This window comes from Urocitellus parryii, chromosome 9, assembly GCF_045843805.1.
Source record: "Urocitellus parryii isolate mUroPar1 chromosome 9, mUroPar1.hap1, whole genome shotgun sequence".
Classification (NCBI taxonomy): Eukaryota; Metazoa; Chordata; class Mammalia; order Rodentia; family Sciuridae; genus Urocitellus; species Urocitellus parryii.
The window spans coordinates 82,260,564-82,285,754 of NC_135539.1; the positions used below are offsets into that span (position 1 = coordinate 82,260,564).

A 25,191-nucleotide genomic window follows, 5' to 3' on the forward strand; every position below is an offset into this window, starting at 1 on the left:
TATGTTTTAGAACAGTGTAGAGACAGGTCCACAGAGTTCTCAGGGTAACCAAGGGCACTCCTGGGCCTTTATTCACTTTTACCCTGAAGGAATGTTCTGTCACCCAACCCCCAGAAATATAAAGCATTCCTCACTAGAATTCATTTAAGCACCAAGAAAAACAGGCACTCTTCCTTGACCTAATAAACAAATTGCTTGGTGAAACAATTCTGTTATTCTACCACTCAGAATAAACATACTAAATACAGCCTACAAATGGTTACTAAAATCATAATCACCACACCTTCATTACTTACCAGATAGTAACATATGTCCTTCAAAAACAGTGGCAGGTGGAACTCTAGGCTTGCAATTTTTCACAGCTTCAGCAATTTCCCTAAGTTAAAAGAGAAAACACTATATTCATTAATTCAGAATAAAATAAATTAAACTAATTTCCAACTAAGAAATCAAGACTACTAACACAACTATGCACATAATGATATACCTACTTCCAAATGTGCAGCAGCAATTATGCCCTTTAGTTCTCTCAGTCCACAGAAAATTAATCTGTGACCCTTCACTTCTATGTGCCTATCCAGCTGGCTATGAACTGGCTGTGCTGTTTCTATTCTCAGAGGCATGAACCTGGAGCTGCATGAGGGTTTGTAAGAAACAAATTATAAACTTCTTCTCCCATCTCCAAACTCACAGATGTCCTTTACTCCAGCAAACCTACACACAAAAATATATCCTTGCTGCCTATTCAACAGTTTAACAACAAAAGGAAGTCTTCAGTTTTGATGAGAAGGTGTACACAGGAGTGGAAAGAATGAGGTCCTGTGGTTCCATTTTTACAATAACACACACATAGTAGGGAGTGTACACACTATTAACACTTCAAATAATTACTCCTCAAAATTTGTTTTAGCTGGCCGGGTGCAGTGGTGCATACCTGTAATCCCAGCAGCTCCACAGGCTGAGGCAGGAGGATCACAAGTTCAAAGCCAGCCTCACCAATGGCCAGATGCTAAGCAACTCAGTGAGAGACTGTCTCTAAATACAAAAATGGGACTGGAGATGTGGCTCAATGGTTGAGTGCCCCTGAGTTCAATCCCTGGTACCCAGGAGGGAAAAATTTATTTTAGCTATTTGCATTCTTTAACCTTATTTGCTTCTAATGAATGTCTTTTTTTTTTTTGGGGGGGGGGTATTGGGATTGAACCAAAGGGGTGCTTTACCACTAAGCTACATCCGTGTCCTTTTTATTTTTTGTTTTAAGACAGGGTCTCACTAAGTTCCTTAGGGCCTTGCTAAGAAGTCCTCACTTTACTGCCCCCTAAATTAATATGTAGACATCTAAGTTACACATCAAATATATATAGACAGATATTAATATACAGATGTAAATATACACACATTCAGAGAGACATTTAAAACAACTCTATTTAAAGAGGAACTGAAAAACAGAAAGAAATTATCTGTGATCCAATGATAACCTATATCAAACTACTACTAGGTTAAAAAAAATGGGGCTATTGGTGTAGCTCAGCAGAAAAGCACATGGTTAGCATGCAGGAGGCCCTGGTTTTAATCACACACACAAACATACACACACACACAAATCATATTTATTACGAGTTTATCATAGAAGTCAAACAAAGCACATTACTACTAGGCACAGTACATTATATGCATGAAAACAGACTTTAAACAGTGAGATGACTGGCTCAACATATGATCATTCACCACTCCAAAGGAAAACAAACAGTACAAACTATGTTCTATTTCACTGAAATCCAATGTGCTATATGGCATAAAATGGTAAGTAAGTAAACATACATGTGGCCTTGCTCCCATATCACTCCCTTCCTTAACACACTCACTGCCTGGAGTCAGGTGGAGGTACTTCTCTTGAACAAGACACTTGTTGCCTTACTGCTTTTTCCTTCTATGAAGGAATCTAATGGAGGTGTATACTTTCCACAAGAAATACAAGCTGCCTCTCTTTGAGCATTCAAAGACTGTTTAAGGGTATGTTTTGATATCTGGGATTGGTTCTATGATATTCCTGGGGAACATATGGGGGATAGGTAAAATAAGAATAACAAAATTTTGAAAAATCTGGCAACTATTATATAGGTACATGGAAGCTAATTTTTTTTTATTTCTTTACTTTTATTTTAGAATTTTTTCACAATAGTAAGGCCTAATACTTTGCTAAAGCTGCCTTAACAATGTACCACAGACAAGGTGACTTAAACAACAGTTATCTTCTCACAATTTGAAGGATAGGAGGCTCTGATCAGGGTTGGTTTATCCTGAGGCCTCTTCCCATAGCTTGAAGATGAATGTGTTTTACTTATGTCTTCCCTTTGCATGTGCATCTGTGTCCTCTTACTTATAAGGTCACCAACCAAACTGTATCATGGACAGACCCACTCCTTTCACCTTAAGTGACTATCAAAAAGCCCTTTCTTCAAATACAATCACATTCTGAGCTACTGAAGATAGGACTTCAATACACAAATTTGGAGTATATAAATTTAATTGAAAAAACTTAAAATATTTAAAGGTGATTATTACCTGATATGATCTGGTGTTGAACCACAGCATCCGCCAACAATATTGACCAAGCCATCCACTGCAAAGTCCTGCATTCAGGAAAAGTTTCTAAATCCTAAATTCACCAAGACCAATTAAGCATGAAAGCCTTTACTTTCTTCATTTCCTGAATCACTAAGATTGTACCAAAGCAACAGCTAAACATATTTAACTTTAGATACAAAATTTTCACAATCCCTAGATGTAAAAATAAAGTGGAAAATAATTCAGGTATGATGAAATCCCTTATGCCATTTAAAGTACAATGGGAAATTTATTTGCCTTTCTATTGAAATTAAAGATTTTCTTTACACATATGCTGAGTTGAATGAGTGCAAGCTAGATAATGCATTTTCAAATAATACATAAAATGAGTATCAGCTTTTAAATTTAATTTTTAAATAAAAAATTCAGTTGCTCTGTCATACTGGCCACATTTCAACCATTCCAATAAGCACATGTGATTGTGCCTCCATACTGGACAGCATGGGTCTGGAGTTAGATCAGAAGCTGGTGCATAAGAGCCCAGTAAGTAACATAGGAAGTTAAGAACCTGAGAAGTCAAGAGTGCTAGAAAGAGCACCCACACACTGAAATCGTAAGAATTAAGTCAGAAATAGTTTAATAGAAAATGTCAGTGAGCCAGGAGCTAAACACTCAAAGAATGATAGAAAAGAGGCATGGGGGTTAGTAGATGAGTACACTAAGGTGCAATAGTTTATAGTACAGTCTCATGATTCAAAGATGCCAAGAGAGACAAGAATGATGCTGGAGGGGCTGTGGTTGTAGCTCAGTGGTATAGCACTTGCCTGGCATGTGTGAGGCATCGGGTTCAATCCTCAGCACACATTAATTTTTTAAAAAAAGGTATTATGTCCATGTACAACTCTATATATATGTAAAAGGATAGTAGAGATGAGAATGGGGAGCCAGGAGGACACCTACTCCACCCAGAAGTTTTAGGGACATAGGGGGAAAATTCATTACTTGGGAAGGTTGTAGAGGAAGCAACATCTCAGAGAAGAATCAAGCCTCTATCAGTTTGGAGTGGCCTGCACTGGGACTTTTCAAAGAGTCAGCAGTGCCAATCAACAATAAGGATGTTAGTCCTTCCCTATATCTCCACCACCTTAATTAAGAGTAGCTATACTTTCATTATTAATGCCCTGGGATTTCTATAGAGAGAAAATCTGCTTCTAAATATTCTAAAACCAAAAATTCTCTCTCTTTTTTTAAAAAACAAGTGAAAGAGGATCCCTGACCTTGAGGTGCATGGCCATCATGGAAGGTGTTTCATCATAGTCACCAAAAGTGTTGGGAAGACCTGAGAAAGAATATTTCAACCATTACTGAAAACTACCTTAACAAAAGTTACAAAATTTTATATTGATAATTAAATTTTGCTTACCTGTAAAAAGCAAGGAACACATAATATTTACACAGTAAACACAGATACCACACAAAGAAAAAAAGGTCTAAGAATGTAGCTCAGTGGTAGAGCATTTGACTAGCTCTGAGTTCAATCTAGTACAACCAAAAGAAAAAGAAAAACAAGTCTAAAAACCAAAAACAACCAGTCTCCTTTCAAATAAATTTTCCCAAGTTGACTTTACCCTCTGCTATCCAATTTCCTGTTTTATTTATTATCCTCTTCCATTTATCTTATTCCTGGTGGGAAATACAATTTATTATGCATTTTAAGATGTACATATTTGGAGACGGGAGGCTGCAAAATTATTTTTAGCCCTAAGTAGCTGAGCAGCTCTCAAAAATATTCACAGGGAAATCTGGCTAACCCAGAACAGATCACCAATATTTAACTGGATGTGGTTTGAGAATTATCTACAAATGCCATTGGAATTTTTACACTCAGGAAACTCTAAGAACATCTTTTAGAGAGAAAAGAGGAAACAACAAAGACTCTTCTGCTGCTCATCCACTAAGAGTGAAGAAGAGAAGGGCTCCCTGTCCTCATCTCTGGCAATCTAGTTGGCCATGTCCACATGCAAGCACTGTCACCAAAGGCAAGGTGCTCGTAGCTTATATGACCAGGCTCACTCCCCAAAGTTCTGTCCTACTGTGAGGCTTCAGGCTGGGCCAAACTCTTCCCTCAGGTCGTGAGGGAAACACTGGTCTAGACCCAAATACTATTCATTTGGAAAATAAATCCCTACTGAGCAGCAACTATATACCAAGACCTATGAAACAAACTCTTGAAAAACACACCTGCATTGGGATAACAGAGAACATACGCTGTCGTACATTTTCCAATGGTTTCAATAAAAGGTCTCATTTCAGCTGCACCCAGAGCACAATTTAATCCAATGCTGAAAAACAATAAGAAGATATTAAAAGCATCATCTTTCATTCAATGTATTTATACATATAAAAGTTATACTAAAGAAGAATAAGCCAAGTGGATAATAAATCTCCAAATTCAAAGCACTTTATTCAGCTACAAAGCCATCTCACTGAGGTTCCATGCAGCATGGAATACTTCTACCCATAACTCCACCTTCAGATATTTACAGTTAAAGTACCCTGTCTATGGATATGACTCCTTAAATTAGTTTACAGAATGTCTAATGGCATACTATGGGACAGAAATGCCAGAAAAGTACCATTACTAATAAAAATGCAACCTCAAAATAATACTGAAGGAAGGATAAAATGTAAATCTTACAGGTACGAGAAACATGAAATGGGAGGAAAAAACTACCCCATCCTAGAACTCCAGAAAAGCAGAACTTAGTCCCAGCTTCACAAATAGGGTCCCTGCTACCCTGGAATCAGGCCCCTGAGGGCCTCCTGGAATTCAGAAAACAACCATGAAGCTATTGGACCATGTGATGTTTTGTTTTCATATTTTGCCTTTTTTCTTTATTATGATTTCTAAGTACAATGTGGTATACTTGGTTGGATCCTAGAATAGAAAAAGGATATTAGTAAAAAAAAAAAAAAATCTTTAAATCCAAATAAAGTTTGGAGTTTGGATAATAAATAGTAAGAAACTCAGTTTTCACAAAGTACCTTAGTTAGGTAAGATGCTAATATTAGGGAAAAACAGATGAAGACTATACTAGAATTATCTTTTCTATAAGTCTGAAATTATTTCAATTAAAAAAAAAAGCTTATTTAACAATAAGTACTCAGGGGAAAGAAAAAAAACCATCAGCTAACTAACAATAGAAGGGAACTTCCTCAACTTAATATAGAATATCTATTTTAAAAGCTCCAAATAACATCTAGTTAATAATGAGAATACAGAAGATGTTGCCCCCTAAGATCAAGAACAATGCTATGGGCTGGGATTGTAGCTCAGTGGAAAAGCACTTGCCTAGCATGTGTGAGGCACTCTCAGCACCACATAAAAATAAATATCCGCTCACAGCTAAAAAAAAAATTTTTTTGAAAAAATAACAATGCTATAATGTCCACTTTCATCTCCTAGTCATCTTTGTACTGGGAACCCTAATACAATAAAAGAAGCAAAATAGAAGGTATACAGAATGACAGATTGGAAAAGAAGAAGTAAAATTGTCTTTGTTCACAGATTGTATAACTGTTTTTGTAGAATTTCCCAATCACTAAAAATTCCTATAACTGATAAGCAAATACACTAATGCTGCAAAATAGAAAGTAGATATACCAAAATCAATTGTTTACCTATATACCAACAATGAGCAACTATAATTTGAAATAGAAAACAAAACCATCACATCAGCACCAAAATAAATTAAATACTTAGGTATATATCTAATAAAATACATATAACATCTCAAAGAGGAAAACTGTAAAATTTTAGTGAAAGAAATAAAACAGATTAAAATCAATGGAAAGATACATTTATGGAGCTGGGATATATAGCTCAGTGGTAGAGCACTTGCCTAGGATGCCTCAGGCCCAGGGTTCAATCCCCAGCATTGGAAAAAAAAAAAAAAAAGGATACTACATATATAAATAGGAAGATTCAACATTGTGAGTATGTCAATTCTCTCAAGTTGATCTATATTTACACTATCCAAATCAAAATCCCAGCAGTTATTTTATGGATATCAACCAATTGATTCTAATATCTATACACAGAGACAAAAGACCCAGCCCCAAAACTGAAACAGCAGAGAACTTACACCACCTGTCTTCAAAACTGACTAAAAAAGCCTAAGTAATCAGGACAGGGTGGTGTTGGTGAAAGAAAAAACAAAGAGGTCAATGGAACAGACTAGAACACCTAGAAAAATCTCATACAAAAAGTATCAACTGATCTTTTTAAAAAATTTTTTTTAGTTGTTGTTGGACCTCTATTTTATTCATTTATTATTTATATGTGGTGCTGAGATTTGAACCCAGTGCCTCAACATGCTAGACAATACATAACAGTGGGATTTGTTATATTCATACATACACACAACAAAACATTGTAATTGGATCAGTTTCACTCCCCAGGATCTCTCCTTTGCCTCCCCTCCCTCCCCCTCATCCCCTTCTATTCTACTGATCTCCCTTCTATTTTTTAAAAATTTGTTCTAATTACTTATATATGACAGTAGAATGCATTTTGACACATTGTACCCAAATGGAGCACAACTTCTCATTCCTATGGCTGTACATGGTGCAGAGTCACTCCAGTAGTGTAATCATACATGTTTATAGAGTAATAATGTCTGTCTCATTGTACTGTTTTTCCTGTCCCTGTTGGATGGGAAAAGGCCCCACTCCTCTCCTCCTTCCCCTATGCACAATTTAAAGTTTCTTCATTCTTCCCCACTATGGATAAGCATCCTCTTATCAGACAAAACATTTGGTCTATGAAGGTAGTGCTAAAAGGAAAGTTCATTGCATTGAGCTCATTCACTAAAAGAATAAAAAGCCTACAAATAAATGACCTAATGTTACATCTCAAAGTCCCAGAGAAAGAAGAACAAAACAACACCAAAAGTAGAAGACAGGACATAATTAGCTGAAATCAATGAAAATGAAACAAAAGACAACTGAAAAAAATTGACAAAACAAAAAGTTCTTTGAAAAAAACAAATAAAATTGATAAACCCTTAGCCATGCTAACAGAGGAGAGAGAAAAACTCAAATTACTAAATTTCATAATGAAAAAGGAAATATCACAATGGGCACTATTAAAATACAGAAGATAATTAGAAACTATTTTGAAAATTTATACTCCAGGAAAACAGAAAACTTAAAAACACTGACAAATTTCTGGAGACATATGATCTACCCAAACTCAATCAGGAAGACATTCACAATTTAAACAGATAAATTTCAAACAGTTAAATAAAAGATGCCATCAAAAGCTTACCAACAAAGAAAAGCCCAGAAACGGATTCTTAACTGAGTTCTACAAGACCATCAAAGAAGAACTAATACTCTTCAAATTAGTGCCTGAAATAGAAAAGGAGGGAAACCTTCTAAACTCATTCTATTAGGCTAGTATCACCCTGATACCAAAACCAGACAAAGACACATCAAGGAAAGAAAACTTCAGACCAATATCCATGATAAATATAGAAGCAAAAATTCTCAATAAAATTCTGGAAAATCACATACAAAAATATATTAAAAAGATAGTGTGGGATGGGGTTGCAACTCAGTAGAAAAGCTCTTGCCTAGCATGTATGAGGGAAAGGGTTCGATTCTCAACATCATGTATAAATAAATAAAATAAAGGTCCACTGACAACTAAACAAATATTTTTAAAAAAATGTGCATCATAATCAAGTGGGGTTCATCCCAGAGATGCAAGGTTGGTTTAACATACAGAAATCAATAAACATAATACATCACATCAAAAGACTTAAAGACAAGAATCATATGATTATCTCAATAGATGCAGAAAAAGAATTTCACAAAATACAGCACCTCTTCATGTGCAAACACTAGAAAAACTAGGGATAGTAGGAACACACCTCAACACTGAAAAAGGTATCTATGCTAAACCTAAGGCCAATACCATTCTAAATGGAAAAAAACTGAAAGCATTCCCTCTAAAAACTGGAAAAAGATAGGGATGCCCTCTTTTACCACTTCCATTCAACACAGTCCTGGAAACTCTAGCCAAAGCAATCAGGCACACAAAAGAAATTAAAGGGATACAAATAGGAAAAAAAAGAACTCAAACTATCACTATTTGCTAACAACATGACTCCATATTTAGAAGATCCCAAAAATTCTACGAGAACACTCTAGGACTAATAAATGAACTCAGCAAAGTAGCAGGAATAAAAATCAATACCCATAAAATCAAATGCATTTCTATACATAAGTGATAATCCACCACAAAAGAAATTTTAAAAACTATCCCATTCACAATAGCCTCAAAAAAATAAAATAAAATAAAATACTTGGGAGTCAATCTAAGAAGAGAGGTGAAAGACCTCTACAGTGAACTACAGAACACTAAAGAAAGAAATTGAAGAAGACCTTAGAAGATAGAAAGATCTCCCATGGGGCTGGGGTTGTGGCTCAGCAGTAGAGTGCTCACCAAGCAGGTGTAAGGCACTGAGTTCAATCCTCAACACCACATAAAAATAAATAAAATAAAGGTATTGTGTCCAACTACAGCTAAAATAAAAACAAAAAAACAAAAAAATCTCCTATGCTCTTGAATAGGCAGAATTAATATTGTCAAAATGGCCATACTACCAAAACTGATATACAGATTTAATGCAATTCCTATTAAAATCCCAATGATATTCTTCATAGAACTAGAAAAAGCAATCATTAAATTCATTCAGAAAAATAAGAGACCCAGAATAGCCAAAGCAATCCTCAGTAAAAACAGTGAAGCAGGAGGCATCACAATGCCAGACCTTAAACTATACTACAGAGCCACAGTAACAAAAACAGCATGGTATTGGCACCAAAGTAGACATGTAGACCAATGGTACAAAATAAAAGACACAGAGACCTATAAATACAATTATCTCATACTAGACAAAGGTGCCAAAAGCATACATTGGAGAAAAGAGAGTCTATTCAACAAATGGTGCTGGAAAAATGGAAATCCACATGTAGCAAAATGAAATTAATCCTCTATCTCTCACCCTGCACAAAAATCAACTCAAAGTGAATCAAAAACACTAGAACAGAGAACTTATGCTTAACAGAAGAAAAAGTAGGCCAAAGTCTTCATCATGTTTGCTTCATACCTGACTTCCTTAACAGGACTCTTACAGCGCAAAAAGTAAAATTAAGAATCAATAAATAGGACTGATTCCAGCTAAAAAGTTTCTTCTCAGAAAAGGAAACAATCAACAACATGAAAACAGAGCCTAAAGAATGAGAAAAAAATCTTTACCACACGCACCTCAGATAGAGCACTAATCTCCTGGAAATATAAGGGACCCAGAACTCAAAAAATTTAACACCAACCCCCCCCCCAAATAGCCCAATCAATAAATGGACAAAAAAACTAACTGAACAGACACTTCACAGAAGAAGAAATATGATAGGTCTACAAATACATGGAAAAATGTTCATCATCTCTAGCAATTAGAAAAATACAAATCAGAACTACTCTAAGATTTCATCTCACTCCAGTCAGAATGGCAATTATCAAGAATACAAGCAATAATAAGTGTTGGTGAGGATGTGAGGAAAAAGGTACACTCATACATTGCTGGTGAGACTGCAAATTGGTGCAAACACTGTAGAAAGCAGTGTGGAGATTCCTCAGAAAACTTGGAATGGAACCACCACTTGACCTAGCTGTCCCACTCCTCGGTTTATACCCAAAGGACTTAAAAATCAGCATACTACAGTGACACAGCCACATCAATGTTTATAGCAGCCTAATTCACAACAGCTAAACTATGGAAACAACCTAGATGCCCTTCAACATATGAATGGAAAAAGAAAATGTGATATATATATATATATATACACAATGGAATATTACTCAGCCTTAAAGAATAAAATTATGGCATTTGCAGGTACATGAATGGAACTAGAGAACATCATGCCAAGTGAAATAAGTCAATCTAAAAAAAAACAAAACAAAGACCAAATGTTTTGTCTGATAAGAGGATGCTTATCCATAGTGGGGAAGAATGAAGAAACTTTAAATTGTGCATAGGGGAAGGAGGAGAGGAGTGGGGCCTTTTCCCATCCAACAGGGACAGGAAAAACAGTACAATGAGACAGACATTATTACTCTATAAACATGTATGATTACACTACTGGAGTGACTCTGCACCATGTACAGCCATAGGAATGAGAAGTTGTGCTCCATTTGGGTACAATGTGTCAAAATGCATTCTACTGTCATATATAAGTAATTAGAACAAATTTTTAAAAAATAGAAGGGAGATCAGTAGAATAGAAGGGGATGAGGGGGAGGGAGGGGAGGCAAAGGAGAGATCCTGGGGAGTGAAACTGATCCAATTACAATGTTTTGTTGTGTGTATGTATGAATATAACAAATCCCACTGTTATGTATAATTATAATCCACCAATAAAAAGGGGGAAAAATGAATATTCCCAGAAAAAAAATGAAAAGTCAAAATGAAAAAAAAAAATTCATAGCATGTAAACACCAAGAATGAACTCTAATATAGACTATGGCCTTCAGTTAATATTGGTTCATATCTTAATATACCATACTGTACCAAGTAAGATGTTAATAACAGAACACTGGGGGTTTTCAAGAGCCAGGGAGGGAGTATATGAGGGCTTTCTGTACTTTTCTGCTAAAATTTTCAATTGCTAGGTCCAGCCAGGTATGAGAGTACACACCTATAATCCCAGTGACTCAGAAGGTTGAAGCAAAAGGATCACAAGTTGGAGGCCAGCATCAGCAACTGAGACCATGTCTCAAAAAAAAAAAAAAAAAAACGGACTGGGGGTTAAGCTTAATGGTAGAACATCCATGAGTTCAATCCCAGTCCAAAAAAAAAAAAATTGCTAAGTTCCATGCATGACTAACAACCCTTGAATAGACCTATTCAGTTTAGCTATTTTACCAGTCCCATTTGGTAATTTAACTTTTCCTTTCATCTTACATCACTATCACCTGGATTCAACACCAGGTAAAAAGCAAAATATGTGTGTGTGTGTGTGTGTGTGTACACATATATATTTAAGAATTTAAGCACTGTTATCATTAGAATGTATGTTTGACTTTTTCCCAAACTTAATTCCAAACCTAACTTTTTTTTTTTTTTTTGGTACCAGGAATTGAACCCAAGGCCTTATGCATGCTAGACAAATGCTCTACAACTGAACTAAATCCCTAGCCCTTTTTATATTTTATTTTGAGATAGGATCTTGCTAAATTTCCCAGGCTGGGCTTGAACTTGTGATCTTCTTACTCTGGCCTTCCAAGTAGCTAGGATTACAGGCAGATGCCACTGCACCCAGCCCAAGTTTGTCTATTCAACAGTCAGTTCTTCATCTGTTGAATGATAGGAATAATTCCATCAACTAAGAATAAGAAACTCAAGTTTTCAGAGTTATGTTGAAATTCAAATGAAACATCATATATAGAAACATTTTGTAGACTATACATCTACAAAACTGACATGAACTTATTCTCATGATCTATCCTGCCCCTCTGTGCTTAGCAAACTCTTATTTTTTTTTCCAACATAGCTCAAATAACACCTTCTCTACAGAGCCATCTCTCTATATATAGCAAGATTTTTTTTCACATTTTTGTACAGTGCTTTGTATTTTATCTTTCAACTTACAAAATTTATTTCTCCAAGTGTGGACTACTTCACATATGCCAACACTCAAGGCACACAGAAGGATTTCAATAAGTGCTGTATTAGTAATACAGGGTTCTGCCTGCTTGTTCTTTGTTAATAGGTAGTCTGTGATAACCATGAGTCAGTGAGTAATAGTTCCTTACATATGGACTTCATTTTGAAGGCTGCCTTCTAAATACCCCTTCAGTCTATAAGATTGATAAAAGATAAAAACCTGAGCTTCCCACCTTACTTCAAGTTAGGATTCTTCTGATTGCCCCATAAATAGGGAAAGGATATTACCCTTAAATTTGCAAAGCATTGCCCCAAAAATGTAACTGACTGATAAAAGTGTTACCTAGCCAAGCACAGTCTTAACTACAAGGGGGTACCTACAGACGAAAGGCATTTGGCTGCCTAGAGGTAGGACAGCTTTCCCAGTACCTCAAGTGACTCATTTTGGTAGTTCTGAAGCCCTTGAGAAACAGTCTGAAAGTATCTAAGGACAGTCAACACATCTCAGAAGTAGTACAAGGGAATTATGGGGAAGTAATCCCCACCCAGGTCATATGTGTAACTATTAGAAAAGATCTGCCAAAGAAGAAAGGAGTCAAGGAAGGGAGTCACTCACCAGAGTGGGTCTGCATGAGACACACTGATGACAAATGCCTCTCCGGTCTGTCCAGAAAGAGTCCGTCCACTTTTATCAACAATTGTCCCTGAGATCTGAATTAATAAAGGAAACAAAGTCAACAGTATAGATTCAGGTAAAGAATATAATTCCAAAAACAAAATAAAATGAATAGACCAGTATTCCTTATTCTTTTACTAGGAAGAGAAATGTGAAATTCAAATTCAGCACTTTCCAGAAGGATCAGAACGGATATATGCCAAGTGGCCAGGGGAGGAGGCAGAAAGTCACAGAAACAGAAAAGGGAAAGTCAATGAGGCAAAAATCAATGCCCCAACAGTAGAAGTCATCACATATCCACCTGGGAGTGTTAATTCCAGTTGCTTGGGAGGTTGAGGCAGGATTAAAAGTTCAAGACCAGTCTGGGCAAGTCAGTGAGACCCTGTCTCAAAAATTTTTTTAAAAGGGTGGGGCGTGGGTTTGGGGATTTAGTTCAGCAGCAGAATGCTTGCCTAGCACGCACAACACCCTGAGTTTAGTCCTAGGCCTGAAAAAAAAAGCAGGACTGGGAGTACAGTTCAGTGGCAAAGTATTTGCTTAGCACTTGTGGGGCTCTCAGTTTAATCCCCAGTATTAGGAAAAAAAAAAGAAAAAAAATATATCACACATCCATGTCAGATCCGTTGGAGGAGTTATCAGGTTATCCCAGCCTTCTGCTGTTAAATACCTGATTTATCTAACACCCTTGTTTTGATTCTGTCATATGCTCACCGAGCAGGTCTCTCAGAGGCCTGCCTTGAGTTAATGCCTTGGGGTCTAACATCGTCAGTGCTGGATACTTGGCATTCAGCATGCAAGCCCATCCCTCCTTGGCCCTAATGAGACTGGGTCTTTAAGCCTTTGGCTTTAAGGGGGCTTCTTGTGAGCTGCCCACCTGCAATGAGTTGGTAGTGTAGAAGGAAGGTGAACAGAAGAAGTTAAACTAAACGGTTTCCAAAAGATAACGTCAATCATTCTATTTTGGGGAGGGGAAGGGGGCTAGGGGTTATATTCAAAATGACAATTATTAACAAAAAACAAGAATATGTCATGCAAAATATTTTGGAACTTACAAAGATAGGCCGGGGAGCATAATTCTCTTCAAAAAGTTTCTGGAGTGCAAACAAGGCTGCCTGTCAGGGGTAAAACAAAAAACATCTTTACTGCCAGGAGAATAATGTATCCAAGGTCACTCTGACTGCCTGATAAGATGACACCCTATCCCAAGGCCTCTTCAGATGTGACACATCCAGAACTCTCTGGGGAAACGAAAAGTACCTTCCTTATAATGCCCAACCACAGGGTCCCTTTCTGGACCCAGTGTGCTTCAGTGAAAAAAAAAAAAAAAAAACATGTCTTTTTGTGGCGAGCTTGGACTGGGTTATAAAGCTATGAATCCAATGTTACCCTGTGCTTGTCAGTCTATATTTTAAGTTGCCAACAATTGATCTGTCCTTTCTTTCTATAATTCCTGAATCAAAGATGTACACATTTTCACAATTAATTTCTGAAATTAGAATGTAACCTGCAGTTAATGTGCACCTTCCCTATGATAGTAGGTGTTTTTTTTTTTTTCATGGAAAGTTATTAAATCACAATATTTAAATTTCCTCTTTACAATTAGAAAAATCAATTTAAAAATCTTATGGAAAACAAGCATGAGAAAAGTTCTGTAAAAAAGGTGGGGTTAATGAAAAGAAACTAAGCCCACTCAGACATATTCTGATGCTATGATAAACAGCGTGGTACTGTCATATCAGCAGACGGATTTCTGAAAAAGACTAAACCCAAATTAACTTGGGAATTTTGGGTAAGAGTGACATTCCACATCATTCCTATTACTGGGAAACAATAAGATGTTTAATAAATAGTGTTACGAAAAACAGGTAACCTTAGTTAAAAAAAAAAAAAAAAAAGACCTCAATCCTATTTCTTACTCCAAAATAAATTCCAGAGGCATCATAAGAAAAACCTCTATAATCAAAAGTATGCCACAAATCAAAATGACACTGAGATTTCATCTCACACTAGTCAGAATGGCAGTCATAGAGAATACAAATATTAATAAATGCTGGAGAGGATGTGAAGAAAAAGGAGCACTTTTATACTGTTGATGGGACTGTAAATTAGTACAACACTATGAAAATCAGTATGGAGGCTCCTCAATAGACTAGGCATGGGAACACCATATGACCCAGCTATACCACTTCTTGATATTTATCCTGAAAAATTAAAGTCATCTTACTACAGTGATACAAGCATCCCATGCTTATAGCAACACAATTCACAATAAACAAACTATGGAAGCTGCCAAGGTATCCATCAATGGATGAATGGATAAAGAAAATGTGGAGTGGGCTGGGGATGTGGCTCAAGCGGTAGCACGCTTGCCTGGCATGCGTGCGACCCGGGTTGGATCCTCAGCACCACATACCAACAAAGATGTTGTGTCCGCCGAGAACTAAAAAATAAATACTAAAAAAATTCTCTCTCTCTCTCTCTCCTCTCTCACTCTCTCTTTAAAAAAAAGAAAAAAAAAAAAAGAAAATGTGGAGTTTTACTCAGCCATAAAGAATAAAATTATGTCATTTGCAGGAAAATGGATGGAACTAGAGACCATCATGTTAAGCAAAATATGTCAAACTTAAAAGATTAACAGTAGAATGTATTCTCTCACACAGAAGATACAGAAGAAAAAGGAAAAGAAAGGCAGGGATGAATCTCCTAAAAATCAGAGAAACATCAATAGAGGAAGGGATCAAAGGGTAGAAAATGGGACAGGGTAATGCTGGGGAGTGATATTAGCTGATATAGTGATTATTACCTAGTGTGAATGTACAAATACGTAACAACAAAGCTCATCAATATGTACTATAATACACCAATAAAATAATGTGAGGGAGGGGCTGGGGTTGTGGCTCAGCAGTAGAGCTCTTGCCTAGCATGTGTGAGGCCTGGGTTCGATCCTCAGCACTACATAAGAATAAATAAAATAAAGGTATTGTGTTCAACAACTTCTTAATAAAATAAATAATAAATTTTTTTAAAATGTGGGGGGAAAAGGTGATATGGTGTCAGACACAGTGGCACATACCTGTAATCCCAGCAACTTTGGAGGCTGAGACAAGTTCAAGACCAGCCTTAGCAACTTAGTGAGACCCTGTCTCAAAAATAAAAAACAGAAAGGGCTGGGGATACAGCTCAGTGGTTGAGCACACCTGGGTTTAATCCCGGGTACCAAAAAAAATTAAAATAAAATAAAGCATTTAAGTATCTCTACTTAACAATTAGATAGTGGAGCATTTCCTCTGTATCTATGATCATTTATAAATCAACATCCATAAATCAAATGCACTTCTGTATATCAGTGACAAATCCTCAAAAAGGGAAATGAGGAAAACTACCCCATTTACAATAGCCTCAAAAAATAAAATAAAATACTTGGGTATCAACTTAATGAAAGATGTGAAAGATCTATATAATAAAAATTACAGAAGCCTAAAGAAAGAAATCAAAGAAGACCTTAGAACATGAAAAGAGCTACCTTGCTCTTGAATAGGCAGAATTAATATTATCAAAATGACCATACTACCAAAAGCACTACACAGATTTAATGCAATTCCGATCAAAATTCCAATGACATTCCTCATAGAAATAGAAAAAGCAACATGAAATTCATCTGGAAAAATAAAAGCCCCAGAATAGCTAAAGCTATCCTTAGCAGGAAGAGTGAAACAGGTGGCATCACTATACCAGATCTATAAACTATACTACAGAGCAATAGTAACAAAAACAGCATGGTATTGGCACCAAAACAATGGTACACATTAGAGGACTCAGAGACTAACCCACAAAATTATAATTATCTTATTTAGACAAAGGTGCCAAAAATATTCATTGGAGAAAAGATAAGACTCTTCAACAAATGGTGCTGGGAAAACTGGAAATCCATATGAAACAAAATGAAATTAAACCCCTATCTCTTCCCATGCACAAAACTCAACTCAAAATGGATCAAGGACCTAGGAATAAAACCAGAGAACCTGCGTCTAACAGAAGAAAAAGTAGGCCCTAATCTCCATCATGTGGAATTAGGCCCCAACTTCCTTAATAAGACTCCTTTGGTGCAAGAATTAAAATCAAGAATCAATAAATTGGGGGGCTGGGGATGTGGCTCAAGCGGTAACGCGCTAGCCTGCATGAGCAGGGCGCTGGGTTCAATCCTCAGCACCACATAAAAATAAAATAAAGCTGTTGTGTCCACCGAAAACTGAAAAATAAATACTAAAAACCTCTCTCTCTCTTTAAAAAAAAAAAAAGAAAGAATCAATAAATGGGATGGATTCAAACTAAAAAGTTTCTTCTCAGCAAAAGAAACAATCTGTGAGGTGAATAGAGAACCTACATCTGGAGAGCAAATCTTACCCCTTACACATCAGATAGAGCACTAATCTCTAGGGTATTTAAAGAACTCAAAAAGCTAAGCACAAAAAAAACAAATAATCCAATCAATAAATGGGCTAAGGACCTGAACAGAAACTTCTCAGAAGATGATACACAATCCATCAACAAATATGTGAAAAATGTTCATCACTGCCAGCAATTACAGAAATGCAAATCAAAACCACTCCAAGATCTCATCTCACTCCAGTCAGAATGGCAGCTATTAAGAATACAAACAACAATAAGTGTCCGTGAGGATGTGGGGAAAAAGATACACTCATATACTGCTGGTGGGACTGCAAACTAGTGCAGCCAATTTGGAAAGCAGTATGGAGATTGCTTGGAAAATTGGGAATGGAACCACCATTTGACCCATCTATCCCTTTCCTCAGTCTATACCCAAAGGACTTAAATAAAACAGCATACTACAGGGACACAGCCACATCAATGTTTATAGCAGCACAATTCACAATAGCTAAACTGTGGAACCAACCTAGATGCTCTTCAATAGATGAATGGATAAAAAAAAAAAAATATGGCATATATACACAATGGAATATTACTCAGCAATAAAAGAATAAAATCATGGCATTTGCAGGTAAATGGATGGAGTTAGAGAAGATAATGCTAAAAAAGTCAGCCAATCCCAAAAAAACAAATGCCAAATGTTTTCTCTGATATAAGGAGGCTGATTCATAGTGGGATAGGAAAGGGGAACATGGGAGGATTAGATGAATTCTAGATAGGGCAGAGAGATGGGAGGAGAAGGGAGGGAGCATGGGAATGTGGTGGAATGTGATGGACATTATTATCCAAAGTACATATATGAAGACACAATTTGTTGTGAATATACTCTGTATACTTTGGTGCTGGGGATTGAACCAGAGATATGAAAAATTGTGCTCTATATGTGTAATATGAATTGTAATGCATTCCACTGTCATATATAAATTTTTAAAATTAATTTAAAAAAAAGAGAAAACTGATTGGAATTCTCAAGCTAAAATTATGGTTCTACTACGGGCTGGTTCACTGCTGAGACAAAACAGTACTGATAATATAAGCCCATTTGCATACATAATTGCTATGTATGCAAACACATACATATAAGGACATTTACTTTGCACTCTATACAATTATGTGTTATACATATGTAAGAAACAAAACATAAATGCACACACACACTACATGCATGCTTATATCTGTATAGAAATTCTGTCAAGACCCCCAAACTGGTAATAGCAGCTATTTCCAGGAGGAAATCTAGATACCCAGGACTAGAAGGGAGAATATCTACTTTTCATCCCATGTATTTATATACCTTTTGAATTCACAATCAAGAGCATGCAAACATCACATATGCATATATGCACACATAGCAATTATGTATGCAAATATTTTCATAATGAGGGCTGGGGTTGTGGCTCAGTGGTAGAGTGCTCAAGTAGCACACGTGAAGCCACATAAAAAATAAATTAATTAATTAATTAAATAAAGGTATTGAAAAAAATAAAATATATTAAAAAATTTTCATAATGAGAAAAACATTTTAAATGCTAAAAACTGTTCTTTCGAAATTGTAATGGCCATTATCTTCTTACTACATTAAGAGATTCATCATGGGGCTGGGGTTGTGGCTCAGTGGTAGCGAGCTTGCCTAGCATGCACGAGGCACTGGGTTTGATCCTCAGCACCACATAAATGTAAAATAAAGATATTGTGTCCACCTTAAAAAAAAAAAAAAAAAGGGAGAGAGAGATTAATCATACCCTCTACCCACACCTTGTCTCTTTTCTACCTTAACTCACCTTGGCATTAGCAGTATCAAAAATAGTTTCAATGAGTAAGATATCAACTCCACCATCCAGAAGTCCTCTGGCCTGCTCTTGGTATGCTTCAACAAGCTCATCAAACGCTGCAAAACAATAAGTCACATCCATCATATCAGTCACCAACATCCTCTGAACTGCACTCAGGTAAGGTGACTTCAGGGCTAGCACACTGAACCCAATGCTGGCTTATAATGCATCTGTTGAAAACAAAAAACATTTTTTCCCTCAGTACTGGGTATTGAACCCAGGGATGCTTGACCACTGACCTACATCCCATTCGTTTTTTGTTTGTTTGTTTGTTTGTTTTTGAGACAGGATCTCAATAAGTTACCAAGGATAGCCTCAAACTTGTGATCCTCCTGCCTCAGCCTCTGGAGTTGATGGAATCATAGATGAGTGCCATCATGGCCGGCTAAAACACAATGTCTATAAGAAACCAAATAAAGAAATAACACAGTGATAGAAAAAAGAGAATTTAAAAAGAAATATGGCAGTGACAGGAGGAAAACAAGCAAACTGAACACACCTGTTTCTGAATACTTTCCACATGACCTCCTTCCCATGGATAAGTTAGGAGTGAGTAGGAAGGTGTGTCAATTTCCTAAACCATGTACTTTATTCTCAACTCTTTAAAATACATTTTTCTCAAAGACTTTTTTTTTTTTTTTTTTTTGGTCTCAGGTATTGAACCCAGGGGCACTTAACCAATGAACCACATCCCTAGCCCTTCTCATTTTTTATTTTGAGACAGGGCCTCACTAAGTTGCTGAGGCTACCTTCCAACTTTAGATCCTCCTCCCTCAGCCTCCGGAACCACCAGGATTACAGACATGCGCCACCATGTCCAACCCTAAAAAATCATTCTAATCAATCAATTAAGAGAGATCTCTGGAGGGTAAGAAACATAATCTGGATACAACACAAGTTGTCTTGAACTCTCACACTCTGGGGTAAAAGGCTACACTCCTGTGATTTTCACTCAATCCTTTTAGGTCAACTCTTTCAGAGAGGCAATCTCTCTGATGGGCAATCTTGATCTCAAACAAAATTTTACTCCCAGGTAAAATATTTGCTAGAAATGTACTGTGCTGTCTATATTCACCTGAGAGGTAGTTATCCCTCTCCCCATTTTATCTCCCAACCAAAACTGAAAAAAATACTTAGGTGTTCTATGAGAGAAGCTTAAGTAGCAAAGTTATGCTCACTGTGTTTTAAGTATACCTGACCTTACACAGCACAGGAGGAGGAGAGGTTATTTCCCCACTGTCCTATCTAGACCAGAGAGACCATTAATCACATACACATAGTGCAGTATCACAACATGCAAAGTGCTGTAACAAAAACCAACAAACTGTAATTGTGTGAAATTGTCATCTATACAAAATGCATTACCACATATGGTATTGTTAGTATTCAGCCTGAAAAGTTTAATTCTTTTTGTTTTTTGTAGTCTTGATGCTTAGACACTGACTTAGATTCCTGAGTTTCGGGTCAAATCAGAATAAAGTACATTTACATATACTAGTTTTTAATTTTATAATACTAGTACATTTAGATAGTTTGTATTACTAAATTAAATGGCAATATACTGGGTCTTTTATAATATACTAAGAGCTGGTATTCAGATGTGCTCAAGTTTTCACTTCGAAACTTTCTTACAATTGGTTTTGTTTCAATAGATGATAAAGAACAACTAACAAATCACCATATACATCTGAAAGCAAGCTCAAATAATAAGAGCTTTTTATTTAGATATCCACCATATTTCAAAACACTATACTGTAAGCCCTTTTCATAGATGAAATCACAATATCTCTGAAGTAAATCCTGTTACTGTCCCCACTTTACAGATTACTAAAGCACAAGGGTACTTTCCCAAGGTCCCTGATTATGTGTCATAAATACTCACTGATGTTCCTAAAATCTGGTCTTTCTACAGATGGAGACACAGAGAGTGTCTTATTAGTTGGGCCCAGAGCTCCTGCAACAAACCTCTTGATTCCTTTGGGAAAAGAAAAACAAGAATAAATTCTCTAACAACTCAAATCTTTTTGTTGTAAACTAATAGGCTATAAGACTTCTCATAGAACACAGGGCTTTGCCCACAACTCAAAATCTAAAAAGCTCTCAAAGCCCAAATTTTTTTTCTTAATTGAATTGACAACAAACCTGCCTTCTAATGAAGTAATAAACAGCTGTTTAGAGTCTTTTTGCCTTTTAGTGCACTTGTTCACAGATTCTGCTAATACATGTTTGGTTATGGGGGCTGCCCCAGACTCCCTGGGAAAATCATGGACTACAGGGGATATTTAAATATTCTCACCAAGCCAATCAAAACAACTAAATCCTCACACATGCAACCTCCAAGTCTTTCTATAAGTAATCCTTTCCTACCACCTCGCTATGTTTGGACAAATTGTCTCCCCATTCTTAAGAAACCTTGAAGAGGGGCTGAAGTTGTAACTCAGTGGTAGAACACTTGCTTAGCATGTGTAAAGCACTGGGTTTGATTCTCAGCACTGCATATAAGTAAATAAAGATCCATCAACAACTAAAAAAATAAATAAATATAATAAAAAAGAAATCTTGAAGATCCTGATCTTAACCTGAAATGTTTAAGTGAAAATTAATAATTATAAAACTTGAAATTCAGGTATGAAGCATATTTAATATTGCTTTAACAATTCTTTAATAACCCTGCCTCTGGGCCACATGGAGATGTTGTTCTCATCTGCATATCACACCACTCACTGCCTCTGGTGACTGTAGCCACTCAATGACCTGGGCTGTGCTGTAGGACTAAACTGGAGAAGACTACAACTAGTTAATAACCCAGCTTGTGAGAAGGCTACAGGCCCAAATATTTTTTATCTTCTGCAAAGCTTAGCAATAATACAGTGTAAGAAAAATGTCCTTATCTCTCCCTGCTTCAGCTGGTTCAGTATCCTCTGACCTGTCCATACATTACTGTGGATTTAAACTTTATCTCTCAGAAACAGAGTTCCCATTAAGCTGATTTGGTTTTCATTAATATGCTTGCCTAACTTCCTAACAATTCTGCATTATATATTTTCTATTGGCAATAACTTCACATTTCCAACTCCTAAAGGGCTCCGTTTATTTCCTCTATTCCATCTCTCTCTTAAAATTCTCCCACCAATGTTCTGAGGGCAACCTATAGGAGGTTAGTTATTTCAGAACACTTTTCAAGTCTCAGTAAGACTGAATCTAAGCCCTCTTATGTGTGCTGCAGTGCCTTCAAGGTCATTAGTAGGATAAAGTGGAAAATGCTCCAAAGGCATCCCCTTTGCTTAAATAAGCCAGCCCTGGGAGCAGGGTGGCTTTACAGTGATAACATCAAATGTCCTAATGATAACAAAAATAATCAAATCAGGCAGCTAAACCTTTAAGAACCTGATGAGGGGCTTCCACAGGGAGAAAAAGGATTATAGCTCTTTCACAGGAAAATAATGGGCCTAGCTACAAAGTCAGACTATAAACAATGGCAGGGTTTTAAAAAAAAAAAAAACGAGTCCAAGGCCCACAGAAATAGCATGACAGCAGGGATGATGAGTACTTCATTATGAAACTGCAGAGAAGCAACCTACAAACAAATTAAAATACAGTATCTACAATTGCTCATAGGCCAAAGGTCATGTAAGGAAAACTGCAGTAAGAACAACACATTATAGCCAAGAACACTGAAGCAATCATTGTGCAAGAAAGAAAGGAGAGCATCCTTTACCTGTCTGTCGAGTTATCTCTTCAGCAGCTTTTCTGGCCACACCTGCAGAGCACTTGTTCATCCGGTAAGCCTAATATATCAACCACTAACGTTAGTTTGTCCTGCTTTTCCTCCATGCAATAAATAAAGCATCTATATAGCCATCTAATACCTAGTTGTGTTCAGACAATAAACGTAAAGTGAATTAATGTGAGATCAAAGTGAAAACTTAACCAAGAAGATCTATCAGTTACCCTAGCCTCAAAAGATAGTAGGGAATGGCAAGTCCTTGGGAACTTCTTCTAAAAGGATCTTCTCCCAAACCATAAGCCAGCTGGTAAAAAAAAAAAAAAAAAAAAAAAAAAAAAAAAACCACTGGACACCTGGCATGCCACAGAATAACTGGTATAGTTATATATTCTGCAAATTACGAAAAACAGTAATGGGGAAAACAGAGGCTTAGACCTAGGTTCTAGGTCTAGCTCTGTCACTGCCTGGCCAGACAATCCCATAGCAACTTTCCCTGGTCCTGATTTCCTTCACTGTAAAATGGCTGAATGAGTAGTTCTAAACTTTCTGCAGATTATTAGCCTCTTAAGAATTTGATAAAGGGGTATGGGGTGGTGGCTCAATGGTAGAGTGCTTGCCTAGCATGTGTGAGGCACTGGGTTCGATTCTTAGCACCACATATAAATACATTTAAAAAAAATAAAGGTCCATTGACAACTAAAAAATATTTTTAAAAAATAGAATTTGATAAGGAACCATGAACCATCTTATGGGGAAATAAGCACATACACACACAGTGTGGCCTGGAAGTTAAGGAGGTCTGGGTCTCTTCAAGAGCCCTTCCACATGCCAGGTTTGTGAACTTCATGATCTCTTTCAACTCTTAAGATCCATGTGCCTTGGATCCTCACATCAGATAATTAAGAAACCATAATATCCTAAGTGTGGTTAGCAAAGTATGGCTCATGGGCAATCCAGGCCCTATTTTTATAAATAAAGTTTTTCTGGAATGCAGTCATAACCATTTATCTACATATTATCTACAGGTGCACACAATGATTATGACTTTACCAAAAGCAACTGCAAAACAAGCATCATTTGTATTTGATTATTACTTGTTCATAAAAGAAACCATTTGGAAAATGAATGGGTTGCTTTGCTCATAAGCAGAAAAGTTTCAAACTATTTTCCATGTATCACCACAAACAACAGAAACAAGCCATTAGCTTCATCCTGCAGCTTCAAATGATTTTCTTACTAGCAACTACCAACACAGCAAAAGCTCATAAGCTTCTCAAATGGGAGGAAAAGTGAAGTTCTTACCAAGTGTTCAAGGCCATAGTCAGCCTGGGCAATACTAGTGCTGCTAAAAGTATTTGTTTCGATGATATCTGCTCCAGCCACCAAGTATTCCTGCAACAACACAATCATATCAATTCTCAGTTCAGAGTCCCTGTCCCCCCAAAATAAACACATCCTTTCATCACCATCACTGCCAACCACCTTTTGATTACTTACTAAGGGTAAAACAGTGCGTCAGAAACTAGAGACACAGGAAGGTATAAGGATTTCACAAAAAGGCATGTGTTTCAAGAAATAAGCACAGAACTTTCAGTCAGATGAAGTTAACACACTAAGGTTATATAAATTCTGTCAAGTTCCTTCAAGTCTCAGTCCCAGTCTCCTCATCTGAAAGTACTACAACCCTCTTCTTCAATCAGTGCAGCTGTATAATACAAGGTAACACTTCACATGTCTGGCACATCTTGGGCACTCAACAAACATCAATTCTGACCCCTTACCTTCTCCCTGCTTCAGCACCCTGATTCCCAATGAAAACTGCACCATCAGTGAGAACTCAATTCAGACCCTCTTTTTAATCCACATCTCCTATTCTCTCTGGCCCAAACCTGCACCCTTACTGGAACCTTAAGGACTCTAATACCATACAGTTTGTTCTCCCTGTTTGAAACCCATCTTCCTGATTTCATTCTTTGGATACGAATTCAATCTCAATCTAATGCCCTGGAATCTCTCAATCCCCCTGATTTTCCAACAATAAGTAAATTCAATCCTTCCTAAGCTGATGAACAATGTTTGCAAAAAAGCTAGGCAATGAAAAACAACATAAACACAAATGTAACAACTATAAGTCACAAACACCCTAAATACTGTCAACAGGAAGACAGCTAAATAAATTATATATTCATTTTATTACCAGCCATGTGA

The 25,191-nt window shown here is 36.7% G+C and overlaps 1 protein-coding gene across 3 annotated transcripts in view; it reads right to left on the reverse strand.

Annotated features, from left to right (window-relative positions):
- The window catches only part of Mtr (5-methyltetrahydrofolate-homocysteine methyltransferase), an 85,453-nt gene that overhangs the window by 53,543 nt on the left and 6,719 nt on the right, over positions 1-25,191 (reverse strand). For 2 of the 3 annotated variants that reach the window (XM_026412464.2, XM_026412465.2), the window contains exons 3-12: positions 24,286-24,375; positions 22,975-23,044; positions 21,139-21,231; positions 19,206-19,312; positions 14,028-14,087; positions 12,916-13,010; positions 4,810-4,910; positions 3,846-3,907; positions 2,566-2,633; positions 297-376 (exon numbers count right to left, since the gene is read on the reverse strand). In XM_026412464.2, coding sequence (XP_026268249.1) covers positions 297-376; positions 2,566-2,633; positions 3,846-3,907; positions 4,810-4,910; positions 12,916-13,010; positions 14,028-14,087; positions 19,206-19,312; positions 21,139-21,231; positions 22,975-23,044; positions 24,286-24,375 — 826 coding nt within the window. The remainder of the gene's footprint in view (positions 1-296; positions 377-2,565; positions 2,634-3,845; positions 3,908-4,809; positions 4,911-12,915; positions 13,011-14,027; positions 14,088-19,205; positions 19,313-21,138; positions 21,232-22,974; positions 23,045-24,285; positions 24,376-25,191) is intronic. The other variant, XM_077803064.1, reaches the window with a different exon arrangement.